Consider the following 14,895-nt stretch of genomic DNA (forward strand, 5'->3'; position numbering starts at 1 on the left):
GTCTCTTAAAAGACCCTATTGTATCCACCTCCACCACCATCGCCAGCAGCCCATTCCACACACTCACCACTCTCTACGTAAAAAACTTACCCCTGACATCTCTTCTGTACCTACTTCCAAACATCTTAAAACTGTGCCATCTCATGTTAGCCATTTCAGCCTTGAGGAAAAAGTCAAGCAGCTTCAACTTGATGGACCCTAAACAGATACAGAGGAAGAGGTGTTTGCTGCCCTGAGGCAAATTAGGGTGAATAAATCCCCAGGGCTTGACAAGGTATTCCCTCAAACCCTGCAGAAGGCAAGTGCAGAAATTGCCTGGGCCCCAGCAGAAATTTTTAAATCATCCTTAGCAACAGGTAAGGTACCAGAAGATTGGAGAACAGCCAATGTTGTTCTGCTCTTTAAGAAAAGCTCAAAAAATAAACCAGGAAATTATGGCCCAGTGAACCTAATATCACTTGTGGAAAAATTATTGGAAGGTATTCTAAGGGACTAGATATATAAATATTTGGATAGATATGGATTGATCAGGGATAGTTGGCATGGCTTTCTGCATGGTAGGTTATATCTAACCAATGTTATCAGTTTTTTCAAGGAAATTACTAGGAAAGTGCATGAAGGCAAGGCAGTGGATGATATCTACAAGTACTTAAAGCAGGGCATTTGACAAGGCTCTGCTTGGGAGGTTGAGTAAAAACGTTCAGTAGCTTGGTACTCAAGATGAGACAATAAACTGGATTAGATATTGGCTTGTGGGAGAAGCCAAAGAGTGGTAGTAGATGGTTGCTTCTCTGACTGGAGGCCTATGACTACTGAAGTGCTACAGGGATCAGTCCTGGGTCCATATTAATGATCTGGATTATAATGTGGTTAACTGGATCTACAAATTTGTGGATGATGTCAAGATTGAAGGGAGTAATGGACAGCAAGGAAGGGCCTGTATTGTGCTTTAGGTTTTCTATGTTTCTACGTAAATAGACTCTGTCTTCATCTCCTGATTAAAAACAGATGCAAAAAAATCCATTTAAGACTTCCCCCATCACTTTAGGCTCCACACATAGATTACCTTTCAGATCTTCTAGAGGACCAATTTTGTCCCTTGCAATCCTCTTAACATATCTGTAGGGCACTGAGGAGTGTGGTAAAACAAAGTGTTCTGGGAATACGGGTCTGTAATTCATCGAAAGTGGTGTCACTCTTAGATAGGATTGCAAAGAAAGCTTTTCGCACATTGGCCTTCATAAATCAAAGTACTGAGTATCGGACATGGGATGGGAAGGAAAATGGACAGCCAGTGCAGAGTACCTGATGCACCATCAATAACTCACTCTGAGACGTAAGAAGTGAGATATCGGCTTTTATTGACTGGAAGAATGAACAACACAATATCCTGGAGAATGAGGGCCGGCCTCAGGCCTCATTCGCCTTTATACAGGGGTTTGTGGGAGGAGCCACAGGAGCAGTCAGCAGGGGTCTGTTGGGAGCAAACCACACTGGTATATGTAGTTCACCACAGTACCCTTTTAGCTGTTCCTCATAATAGTAAGTATACCACTTGTGATACTCTTGTGGGGGATGACCAACTGGAGGGAGCCTCAGTGACCAAGTCTCCGGAACAGAGTCTGGTACTGTGGCTCAGAAGCGGTGAAGAGGACTGGTGACAGGAGATTCCATTGTCAGAGGAATAGAGAGGAGATTCTGTGGGTGTGATAGAGACACCAATGATGGTATGTTGCCTCTAAGGTGCTACATCAAGGATATCTCAGATCAGGTCATCAGCATTCTAAAGCGGGAGGGGTGAGCAATCAGAAATCTTGATAGACATTGGCATCAATGACAGGTGAAGAGGCCCTGAAAAGAAATTTTTGGGAGCTAGGTAGAAAGCTGAAAAACAGAACCTCCAGGCTATTAATCTCTGGATTGCTGCCCGTGCCAGGTGTCAGTGAGGTTAAGAATAGGATGATTTAGCAGATGAATGCATGGCCAAGGAACTGGAGCGGGAGGCAGTGATTCAGATTTCTGGATCATTGGGATATCTTCGGGGGAAGGTATGACCTGTACAAAAGGGGCAGGTTACACCTGAGTGGGACCAATATCTTTGTGTGCAGGTTTGCGAAAGCTATTCAGAAAGGTTTAAACTAAAATAACACAGGCAAGGATGACAACAGAGTAGCAATGACTGTTATTTCTGGGAGCAATTCGGAAGGCACAGTATACATCCCAAAGAAGAAGAGGTATACCAAAGGCAGGATGACACAACTGTGGCTGGCAAGTCAAAACCAACTTAAAAGCCAAAGGAGGGCATATAATGGAGCAAAAATTAGTGGGAAGTTAAGGGATTGGAAGTTTTTAATAACAAACGGAAGGTAATTGGAAAAAATAATAAAGAAGGAAAAGATGGAATATGAAGGTAGTCTTGACAATAATATAAAAGAGGATACAAAGTTTCTTCAGATATATCAAGTATAAAAGAGAGGTGAGAGTAAATATCAAACTGCTGCAAAATTAGCTGGAGAGGTAGTAACAGAGAACAAGAAATGACAGATAAACTGAATAAGTATTTTGCATCAGTCTGCACAGTGGAAGACACTAGTAGTATGTCAGAAGTTCAAGTGTGTCAGGGAGCAGAATTGTTTAAACTTTTCATTACTGGGAAGAAGGTTCTTGGGAAACTGAAAGGTTTGAAGGTAAATAAGACAACTAGACCAGATGGGACACACCCCAGGATTCTGTAAGAGGTGGCTGAAGAGTTTGTGATGGCTTAGTCAGTTGATTCTGGCATGCTTCTGGAGGAATGGAAAATTGCAAATATCACTCCATTCTTCAAGAAAGGAGAAAGGAGAATCAGTGATGTAGTGTACTTGGATTTTTAGAAGACCTTTGACAAAGTGCCACACATGAGCTGTTTAACAAGTTCAGAGCCCATGGTATTACAGGAAAGATACTAGCATGGATAAAGCAGGAGGCAAAGAGTAGGAATTAAGGAAACCTTTTCTGGTTGGCTGTCTGTGACTGGTGGTGTTTCATAAGGATCTGTTTTGGGACCACTTCTTTTTATGTTATATGTCAACGACTTAGATGACAGAATTGTTTGTTTTATTGCAATGTTTGCAGACAGTACAAAGATGGGTGAAGGGGCAGTTAGTTTTGAGGAAGTAGAAAGGCTACAGAAGGACTTAGATTAAGAGAATGGGCAAAGAAGTGTTAAATAACTGGTCAGGAAGTGTATGGTCATGCACTTTGACAGAAGAAATAAAAGCAAAGACTATTTTCTAAATGTACAGAAAATTCAAAAATCTGAGGTGTAAAGGGACTTGGAAGTCATGCAGGATTGTTTAAAGGTTAATTTGAGGTTGAATCAGTGGAGAGGAAGGCAAATGCAATATTAGAATTCATTTCAAGAGGACTAGAATATAAAAGCAAGGATGTACTGTTATAGAAACATAGAAAACCTACAACACAATACAGGCCCTTTGGCCCACAAAGTTGTGCCCAACATGTCCCAACCTTAGGCTCTATAAAGCACTGGTGAGGCCTCAGCAGGTTTGGGCCCCTATAAGACCATTAGGCCATAAGATGTAGGAGCAGATTTAGGCCATTTGGCCCATTGAGTCTGCTTCGCCATTTCATCATGTCTGATCTGTTTTCCCTCTCAGCCCCAATCTCCTGCCTTCACCCCATATCACTTCATGCCCCGACTAATGAATAATCTATCAGCCACTGCCTTAAATATACCCAATGACTTGGCCACCAAAGCTGCCTGTGTCAATGAATTCCTCAGATTCACGAATCCCTGGCTGAAGAAAGTCCTCCTTTATCTAAGAAAGGGTGTGCTGAGATTGCAGAGGGTTGAAAGGAGGTTCACGAAAATGATTCCAGGATTGAAAGGCTCAACATATGAGGAACATTTGATGGCTCTGGCTCCTACTCACTGGAGTTCATAAGAATGAGGTGTGACCTCATTGAGACCTATTGGATCTTGAAAGGCCTCAACAGAGTGGATGTGAAAAGGATGCTTCCTATGGCTGGGTGGTCTAAGACCAGAGGACACAGCCTCAGTATAGAGAGGAGCTGATGAAGCATTTATTTAGCCAGAGAGTGGTGACTCTGTGGAATTTGTTGGCATAGATGCCTGTGGAAGCCATTACTGGGAATATTTAAGGCAATTGTTGATAGATCCTTGATTAGACAGGAGATGAAGGGATACAGGGAGAATGCAGGAGATTGAGACTGAGAGGGAAAATTGAATCAGCCATGATGAAATGGCAGAGCAGGCTTGATGAACCTGATGGTCTAATTTTGCTCCTATATTTTATGGTCTTGTGGCCTTATGGTTATGTTGAAGTTGTATTAGACATTGCTGAGGGTTAATTTGGAGTATTGTTTGCAGTTTTGTTCATCTAGTGTAAATAAATCTGAAAGAGTACAGAGAAAATTTACAAGAATTTTGCCAAATCTGGAGGCCCTGGGATATAAGGAAAAATTTAATAGGTTAGGACTTCATTCCTTGGAACATAGAAGATTGAGATTTGATAGAAATATACAAAATTATGAGGGGTATACATAGGGTAAACCAAGCAGACTTTTTCCATTGAGGTTGGGTGGAACAACAACCAGAGTTCATGGACTAAGGCTGAAAGGCGAAAAGTTTAAGGGAAACTTGAGGGGAAACTTCTTCATTCAGAGGATTGTGAGAGTGCAGAGTGAGCTGCTCGTACCAGTGGTGTATGTGACCTTGATTTCACCATTTAAGAAAAGTTTGGATAGGTGCATGGCTGGTAGTGGTATGGAGAGCTGTGGTCCCAGTGCAGGTCTATGGGTCATCAGAGACTAGATGGACTGAAGGGCCTGTTTCTATGGTGTACTTTTCTATGACTCTAAACTACTGGGGAAGTTGATGAACGCAATGCAGTGGATGTTGTCTGCATGGACTTTGGCAAGACCTTTTACAAGGTCCCACATGGAAGTCCATTCAAAAGGGTTCAGTAATTTGGCATTCAGGAAGTGGTAGTAAATTGGATTAGACATTGGCTTTGTGGGAGGAGTCATAGATTGGTAGTAGATGGTTGCCTCTCTGGCTGGAGGCCTGTGACTTGTGGTGTGCTGCAGGGACTGGTGCCAGGTTCAATGTTGCTTGTCATCTATATCAATGATCTGATTGATAATGTAGTAAACTGGATGAGCAAATTTGCAGATGACACCAAGATTGGGGGGGTGTAATGGACAGCGAGGAAGACTATCAGAGATTACAACAGGAACTATACTAAGTGGAAAAATAGGCTGAAAATGGCAGATGGAATTTAAAGCAGACAAGTATAAGGTATTGCACTTCGGTAGCACCAACCAGGGTAGGTCTTACACAGTGAACGGTAGGGCACTGAGGAGTGTGGTAGAAAAAAAAGAATATGGGCCCATAATAAATTGAGAATGGTGTCATTGGTAGATAGGGTCGTAAAGAGAGCTTTTGACACATTGGCCTTCTTAAATCAAAATATTGACTACAGGAGTTGGGATGTTTTGTTGAAGTTGTATTAGATATTGGTGAGGCCTAATATGGAGTACCTAATTTGGTCACTTACCTACAAGCAGGCTATCAGTGAAATTGAAAGACTGCAGAGAAGATTGTTAAGGATATTGCCAGGACTTGAGGACCCAAGTTATTGGTTAAAAGTTGAATAGGTTAGGACTTTATTCCCTCGAGCGTAGGAGAATGAGGAGCATTTTGTAAAATGGTATAGAAAATTATGAAGGGTATAGATAAGGTAAATACAAGCTTTTCCCACTGAGCTTGGGTGAGACTGTAACTAGAGTTCATGGGTTAAGGGTGAAAGGTGAAATGTTTAGGGGAACCTGAGAGGGAACTTCTTCATTTATAGGGAGGTGAGAGTGTGGAATGAGCTGTAAGTAGAAGTGGTGGATGTGGGTTAGATTTCAACAATTAAGTGAAATTTGGATGGGTACATGGATGCAAAGTGTATGGAGGGCTATGGTCCAGGTGCAGGTTGAAGGAACTAGGTAGATTAACAGTTTGGTATGAAATAATTGGGCCAATCCTGTGCTGTAGTGTTTTATAAAAATCTGACGCTACCAGTGATGTAAGGCTCACAGGCTAATGTTCTCCTTGTTTGTCTCTACTCCCCTTCTTAAATCCAGACCTCTTGTAGGATGCTGCTTAACCCACTCAGTTCTTCAAGTAGTTTATTATCTACTCCAGATTCCAGCATCTGCATGCCTTACTTCTCTTCTCAGAAGCTTAGAAGTTTGGAAGATGATGATTTCTTGTATTGTGTCTTGGTTGAACGCAATTCTGGTAGGGATGTTTTGGCTAGAAGATGGCCAGTAGCTGAATGGTGTCAGTCTTTTCCAGGGTTGTTACAAATTCACCAATCCAGGGAAATTGAACATGCTCACCAATTACTCTCCTGTGTTTTTTACATTGTGCAAAAACCTTTTAATCTTACGCACTGGTTTAGGATGGTATTTGTCCCATGTTTCCAACTCTAACGTGCAGGCCTGAAGTCCTACATTGGGTTCTGTACGTAAGTCTATCTCATCCTGCGCGCTTTGTTAGGCTGGAAATTGCTTCGTGTTGAGCATCATAATACAAAGTGAAGTTGCACGAGACGCTGGGAACGGTTTGCTTGACGCTGAGGACAAAATCCCAGCCCCTCGTCTCCGGGTAGTTCGCTCGTTGAGTGGAGCGGCTGCGAGGGGCGCTCTTGCAGCGACATCCGATTTCCCAGCCAGCATCGCGGGTGCTTCCGGTTAAAATGTCTCCCAGCCTGTTCCAGTTTAACGAGGCGCGACAGAAGTTTAGTGTAAGAACTCAATATTGTTGTCTTGTTTATTGCTGCTGCTGAACGGTGAAGGGATTGGGATCGGGGAACGTTGGAGATAAAGGGGATTTCTCGGCCCGTGATGGAAGCTGTCATCCCGACCGCAGGCATCTGACGCGGCAGTAATTTCAATAACTCTTACATTGTGACAACGCTGAAGTTTTAAAAAAAACCCAGAATTGTAACAAGACCCGGTCAGATCCGTGTTTATTGATTAGATAGTTTCGTTGTACTTTGTTTTAAGGGGCAGTGGGGTTAGAGGCGAGACCCTTTGTTGAACGCTGGGTGATAGGTTGACGAGTGAATATCAGGTAGATGACGAGCAAAGCTCACTTATTCATTAATAAAGTATAATTAGCTGCTATGTGAACTTGAGACGATATATAGTTTTAAACCCCTATTCACACAAAGGTTGTTTCTGTGCCTGCAATTCTTCCTCAGTATTACGCTGAAAAATTATGGAGTTTTTAAACGTTTATCGATGGTTAGAATGGGTTTAACTAATTTTTAAGTGAGGCTTCAGATCTTTCGAAGCACTGTTAATCTTGCAATGGTTTGCAGTGTTAAAGCAGACTTGATTATTTATTTGGAGACACAAGAGATTCTGCAAATGTTAGAAATCTTGACGAGGAGCTCAGCAAATCAGGCAGCATCTATGGAAGGACATAAACACACAATAATGAACAGTCTTAATAAAGAATCTCAGCTTGAAACACCGACTGTTTATTTCTCTCCATACAGACTGCCTGATTTGCTGAGTCCTCCAGAATTTTGTGCATGTTGCTTAGCTATTTATTTAAGAGTTTTCTAGCGAGTAGCCAATATCTAGCAGATAATTTGTAGGAAAGAAGAGAATCCCATCAAATAGCTTTTTGAAATCTATGAGATATGTAGTATCCTCCGCTTGGAGCAAGGTGCAAGCCTGCATTTAGAAAGGTTCAGAAAGAGACTTGGGTAGCAGCATTCAGTTGAGTAGAGACAACAGCTGAAAAGTGTCTGGGGAATGAAGTAAGCAGATCATCATTGAAATTTGAATGATAGATCAGCTAAGGAAGAAAAAAATATTATTGTCCTTGGAATATGTTCTTTATTACTGGTATGGAATTCAAAACTAGCACAAATCACTGTTCAGATCTGTTCACTCAAAGCAAAACTAGATTCCTTATTAAAACAAAGATTTACATGGACAGAACTAGAATTTGGAGAATATATTAGTGAGTAATGATTGACCAACTTATTTTAGAAAAGGCAAAATACTTAGTCTTGTAAAGGATTGTTGGATGGACAGGATGGGGAGTATCTGCAACCAGATGCTTTAGCTACCTAACAGTTAAAATATAGCAGAGGATAAAAACAAACCAAAATACTCATTAAAGCGAGGATCTTCATAACACAGAATGCTTATTTGCAGAAAATAGGTTAGAAGTCTTCAAAGGAAAACAATCTTTGAGAAGGTAAATGTTGGAAGGCTGGCATGATGGATTGAAAAGGGATGTATGGAGTTTGAATATTAACACTGAGCTCTTCATCAAATGTGTAGATCCTGTTTCAATGCTATAATTTCCAGGTAGCTTTCTGTAACTTAGACCCCTGACATTGACTGTAACTGCTATCCATTTGTGTCAGATTTTCAAAGTTCAAAGTAAATTTATTATCGAAGTACATATGTGTCATCATAGATGACCCTGAGATTCATTTTTTTGGGCCGACTCAATAAATTCATAATAGAATCAATGAGAGACCACACCAACTTGGGTGTTCAACCTGTGTACAAAAGACAAAAAGAAAAAAAAAGAAATAAATATTGAGAACATGAGATCAAGACTCCTTGAAAGCGAGTCCATAGATTGTGGGAATAACTCAATAATTAAGTGAAGTTGAGTAAAGTTATCCCCTTTGGTGCAAGAACCTAATGGTTGAGGGGTCCTGAAGCCAATGGTGTGAGTCCTGAAGCTCCTGCACCTTCTTCCGGATGGCAGCAGCAAGAAGAGAGCATGCCCTGGGTGGTAGGGGACCCTGATGATGGATGTTGCAATCCTGCAGCAAGGCTTTGTGTAGATGTGCTCAAAGGTGGGCAGGACTTTATCTGTGATGGACTGGGCCATATTCACTACTTTTTGTAGGCGTTTCCATTCAAAGACATTGGCGTTTCCATATCAGCCTGTGATGTAGCCGATCAGTATCTTTTCCATCACACGTCTTTGGAAGTTTTGTCAAAGTTTTGGACATTATGCTGAACGTTTGCAGACGCCTAAAGAAGTAAAGTGCTGCCGTTCTTTCTTTGTAACTGCACTTGTGGGATGGGTCCAGGACAGTTCTCTGAAATAATACTGAAGATTTAAAGTTGCTGACTCTCAACACCTCTGATACTCTGATGAGCACTGGATCATGGACCTCTGATTTCCTCCTCCTGAATCAATAATCAACTCCTAGGTCTTGCTGACATTGAGTAAGAGGTTATTGGTATGGCACCACTCAGTCAGATTTTCAGTCTCCCTCCTATATGCTGATTTGCCACTATCTTTGATTCGGCCTTCAACAGTGGTGTCGTCAGCAAACCTGAATATGGCATTAGAGTTGTGCTTTGGCACACAGGCATAATTGTAATGTGAGTAGAGCAGGAGGCTAGGCTTTGTGGTGCATCCGTACGGACTGATGGAGACCGTGGAGGAGATGTTGACAGTCCGACTTGACTGTGGCCTGAAAATGAGGTAATAAAATTTTACATTAAATATGTGTGTAGCAGCCGGATGTACACAGCAGAGTCCTCCAAGATGAATGACCAAACTTGTTCAAAGTGGTATTGTACATCCCACTTGTAATCGGTAGAAATGTGAAAACAAATATCAAATTGGATTGAAACTGTAGAATGCCAGTAGAAAAATTATTGCATGAAACTTTAGGCTCGATCAGAGATGCACAAATCTTGCTGGAGGGAAGAAAGTTCACAGAGAATAAGTGGAGATAGTTGACAAGCAGAAAATAAACCAGATGATGTTCAGTTTTTCTACTATCTTTAGTAACTGACTTGCTCTCCTATATTTGTTATCCACTCAAGGCACTGAAATGGAAGTTCACTTATGTGTGAAGCTAAGTTAATTCATGAATAACAAATGCAGTCATATTGAGGACTTGTCTGTGCAGACAGTTCAACCTGAGGACGCATGCTCTTATCAAACCTCTTATCTGAATGAATGAGCCTCCAAAACTGCAGTGCTTTATTTCAATTCGCTTGGAGTGCTACCCTTTTTTTGTGCTCAGTGTGATTTCATTGGATATGTACATTTTCATCCTTTGTACCCTTTGGTGTTTGTAATGGTTTAAATTGTGAAAGTGTTGACTCTTCAGTTTGCTAGTTGATTCATCCAGGTCATTGATCATCCTGAGTGAAAGATACAGTGAATAAGGTGGACAAAAATTTTTCCCCTTCAATTGAATATTTACTACTCAATAATTGAAAGAATTGTTTTTCCTGGTTCTTTATTCTTTTATTTAAATGATTGTTTTCTATATTCCACATAAATTTGATCTTAAATCATGTATTTGCACAATTGGTAAGTTTGTTGCAAGTGTTTGCATGTTTGCTTCATTTTAATTGGAGTTAATGAATCTGTCCTAAACATGCAGAAAACCAGAGCCAATTTCAGGTATGTGGAAACGCACAATAGAAAGATTTGTTTTTTTGTAAATACAAACACAATTTTTTTGAAGATTGAAGCACTTATTAAGACAACATTGAAAACTATGCTTGTAACACATTGGGAGAATTATTAACTGAAGTTTACTTTTGTTTGATTAGATTTGTGCAAAAGAAGCCTTGAAGAGCAAAAATATAAAACCATTAATTCTAATCTTCAGCCAGTTGAGTGGAGGGTGAGTAGATGTGACCCTTTGCACTTTTACCATGTGAGCAGCAAAAATTTACTCTTAAATAATTCACAAATCACAACTCAATGTGAGAAGCAGAATAAAGTTTGCTCTCATGGAATTTATGCGGGGATGTGAAGTAAGTAAATTAGCCCTTTTTTTAACTAGTGTTTCTTAATCTTGTGGACTTGTGGAAACTGTGTGGTGATTTCTTTTGATCTTATAGTCCTCTAACATCTTTGGACTATTTTTACTGTGCCCATGGTCTTTTTTTTTATCAATTATGCTATTGCTTGCACTGTTGTAACTATGTGGTTTTGTGCAGGTCTTGTAGCTTTAGTTTTTGGTTTTATTTGTCTGGTGGATTTGGAGCTCCTTTCCGGGGAACGCGCTAAGACGGTAGCGTGATATAAATATGCAGCAGCCTCTCTGGACTCTGGATTGGGGATTGCCAAACGTTATGTGGATTTTCTGGTGTAGTTTGTTTTGTCATATGCTTTTGTGATATCATTCTGGAGGAACGTTGTCTCATTTTTTAACTGCATTGCATTTGTGGTTTCTAAATGACAATAAACTGAATCTGAATTAATCTATACACATATGACATGCCTCTATGTGAAGGAAAATGGTGTTACAGGCCATTTTCTAGATTAGTGGTCACCAACTTTTTAAGCCCAAGATCCCCTACCTCGGCCTTAGTTCAAGGCAAGATTGACCCCAGAGCAATTAGTTACACGCATGCGCACCAGGGCAGAAAAGACCGGAAGTAAAACCCCGCAACCCAGAAGTAGAAATAATGTATGAACACCAGGGGTACCCACCCTTTTATGCACTGTGGACCGGTTTAATATTGACAATATTCTTGCAGACCGGCCAGCGGGGTGGGGGGGGGGGGGGTGTTAAACATGACAGGAATACAGCGATAGTCGATGCAGGTTCCTTATGTCCAGTCTATTCCGCAATTTTGCGGCTCTCAGCACTTAGCTTCTGTCCCGTGCTGCTCACAAAACTCAATGCGTTTGTCTTTAAGTGCTGGGTGCTTGGATTCAAGGTACCGAAGCAGTTTTGAGGGCTTCATTGCCTCGGACAACCTCCCGCCCGCCGCCAGACGCCTTGGCCAGGTGCGATTGGTCGTGGGTTGGGTGAAAGGACAAGGTCAGGTCTGGTGGTCACCGTACCGGGGGGTGGGGTGGGGGCGGCGGTCGCAGTCCGAAGTGAGCGAGGAGTGTAATGGAGCAGGGCCCCCCCCCCCCCCCCCCCCGGTAAGATCTATCGGCCGACAGAAGTTTGTTTCAGCAGTTTGCAGCGAGGTAACTGCTCTGATACTTACGAAACGCTGAGTCTGAATTAGGTCGTCTGCGAATATTTTAGCACCGGGTTCCCCACAAACATTTGGTGTGCTAAACGGGTTTAGAGGCAGCGCTCCAGGCCAGTAGCAACGGTGCTTCCTGTCGGCTGCCCGAGGCCAACCAGTGATCCCAGGCGCGAGGGTATCTCTGCGTTTAGGCGAGTGATGACCTCGCGTGGGTTCAGGTTCAACAGTGGCCGTGACAGGGAGTGAGGAAAGGTGCAGCTGACTCATATTGTTTCCTCCCGGCCTGGTGGTTGGGGACCACTGAAGTACACAGTGTAGTGCAGGGGAGCGACACGCATGTGCACTGGGCAGAAAGAACGGAACTAAAACCCCGCAACCCAGAAACAATCTCTCAACAGTATTTGTGTTTTTATTTTTTATTTTTTTTCGGGATCTACTGGGAAAGTCTCAAAGATCGACCAGTTGATTGAGATCGACGGGTTGGTGACCACTATTCTAGATCAACACCCCCTCTACAATGCAGGAGTAATAAAAAAAGTTTTTATATTTAGGTCATCGACTTAAATTCTGATGTATCTGTGGCTTTTCCTTGATTGAAATGACCTATTCAGAATTATGTTTCTATTTGTAGTGAAACAGAAAAGAAAACAACACTGGATCAGGCATTCAGAGGTATACTAGAAGAAAAAATTGTAAGTAGCTGTTAAATTTGCAAATTTTTAGCAACTTGAGCCATTATTATATGCATTGGCTAGGTAATACCATGTATCAGGCTGAACAATCTAAATCTATAATTTATGTTGAATGAACATGGTATGCGTGCATGTGTAATTATAACAATTTGCATTACTTGCATATCACAACACAGGAAGCTATGCAGACTCCATTTTGGCACTTATCTACACAAAGGATATTTGCACTAGCCAATGTACCCTTCAGTATATCATAGGATATCAAAGGAAACTGGAGTACCCTATGGAAACCCCTTTAGACCTGGGTAGAATATGTAAACTCCACACAGAGAGTAGGATCGAACCTAGATCCATGGAGGAGTTAGGAAGCTTGCTAACTTTACCAGTACTGTTGTATTCCTCACTGTGTATCAGTATTTAACTGCATAAAACCTAGAAGGATGGTGACTGAATAATAAATTATTTAGTGGTCCCAAATCTGTTGAGGCTGGACAAGCTTAAATACACAACACAGTAATAAAAAAAATTGGGAAGGGGTGGAAGAAAAATGAAACTTAATCTCTTTATGAATACTGGAACTGGTATCATTATTCCATTATATCTAGTAAGTTTGTATCCAGATATTTAATATTGTGACTTGAGGTAGTTCAAATGGAAATGTGGATGTGTATTAAGGTTTAACATTTACAAAATAATGAAAAGAAGTGTATTCAATGTGTCTCATTTTAGATTTTTAGTTTCATTACCAGATCAATATCTCATATAGATCTTTATTTAGAACTGTTCGTAAATGATGGTTAAGTTTTCAGGAATAAGCTTCTGATGATGAACATTTCTAACAATTATAAGTTCCATTATTATCACTTCATTGAACTCTGATTAGCTGTAGGGAAATCTGATATTGTGTCCAAGATTTATAATTACTTTATCGCTTCTCACTTGGGTGCTTGACTACTAGCCACAGTCTATTCAAATAAATTATTTGAATCATTTATTTATTTAGAGATACAGACAGCAACAGACAGTAATTTCAACCCAATGATCCTGTGCTGCCCAATTACATCCATGTGACTAATAACCTACTGGGGGGAAACTGGAGCACCTAGAGGCAACCCATGGAGGGTTAAACATTCCAGATTATATCAAGTTGTACAACCCATGGAGGGTTAAACATTCCAGGTTATATCAAATTTAGCAAATTTTTTTTTGTGAATTTCTTTTGTCACGGGCAAATATCTGTCTTTTTAATTAAAATACAGTGATAGGAGGTCTTCCGCAGAAAATTCATCAATTTATCTTGTGGCACTTTGCCCTTTTTCTATGTAACCTCTCCCCTTTTTGTCATTAATTATATTTATTTATTAAATTGATTTCTTGAAATTCTGCTGGACTAAGTCTTGCAGGATATTTGGCAAGATTTTAATCAGCTTGTGGAAATTTAGGCCTGATTACTAGGGATAAAGTGTTTTTGTGAATTTGATTTCTCAGGTACAGTTGATGAGAATTATCAAACCTTTAAAAACAAATAAATTTCGATTGTGTAGCACTCAGACTTTTTTACAACTGTTTTTGAAAGTTATTTTCTCTTTTTAGTTAGACCAAGGTGAATGTGAAGATTTCTTGTCTATTATCTCTCTGAGCATTAATGGAGTCATTGAAGGTAAGTGTATATTCAAGATGACATTCAAAATGAGCAATGTTGTCTAGCTTTGTAGTGTTTGTTAACATATTTTGGCCTATAATCAAAAATAGTTAGGTTGTATAGCGGATGGTATTACGAATATTTCCTTCAATAATCAGCTGATAATTAAGTATACCTTTAACACTTCAGGTAATTAGGTGGAATAATTATGGAGCTCGCTCTAATTGTTCAAATTTAATTTAATTCTCGAGATATTGCTACTTTGAACATAATCAGATTTTCAGAGCTCATCATACTTTTGGTGTTTTTTAAACTAAAAAACAGTTTTAGAAACATAGAAAACCTACAGCACAATCCAGGCCCTTTGGCCCACAATGCTGTGCCGAACATGTACTAACTATAGAAATTGCCCTCTATTTTTCTAAGATCCATGTACCTATCCAAGAGTCTCTTAAAAGACCCTATCATATCCGCCTCCACCACCATTGCCGGCAGCCCATTCCATGCACTTGCCACTCTTTGTGTTTTTTAAAAAAAACTTAC

General features: G+C 40.6%; 1 protein-coding gene across 3 annotated transcripts in view; it reads left to right on the forward strand.

Annotated features, from left to right (window-relative positions):
* The first annotated feature begins 6,689 nt into the window (after positions 1–6,689).
* Positions 6,690–14,895, forward strand: part of thoc1 (THO complex 1) — a 79,658-nt gene continuing 71,452 nt past the window's right edge. For 2 of the 3 annotated variants that reach the window (XM_073043465.1, XM_073043474.1), the window contains exons 1-4: positions 6,691–6,818; positions 10,636–10,709; positions 12,650–12,710; positions 14,304–14,370. In XM_073043465.1, the coding sequence (XP_072899566.1) occupies positions 6,771–6,818; positions 10,636–10,709; positions 12,650–12,710; positions 14,304–14,370 (250 nt within the window). In that variant the 5' untranslated portion in view covers positions 6,691–6,770. Of the gene's footprint in view, positions 6,819–10,635; positions 10,710–12,649; positions 12,711–14,303; positions 14,371–14,895 lie in introns of all 3 variants that reach the window. The other variant, XM_073043481.1, reaches the window with a different exon arrangement.

Source organism: Hemitrygon akajei, chromosome 1 (genome assembly GCF_048418815.1).
Source record: "Hemitrygon akajei chromosome 1, sHemAka1.3, whole genome shotgun sequence".
NCBI lineage: Eukaryota > Metazoa > Chordata > Chondrichthyes > Myliobatiformes > Dasyatidae > Hemitrygon > Hemitrygon akajei.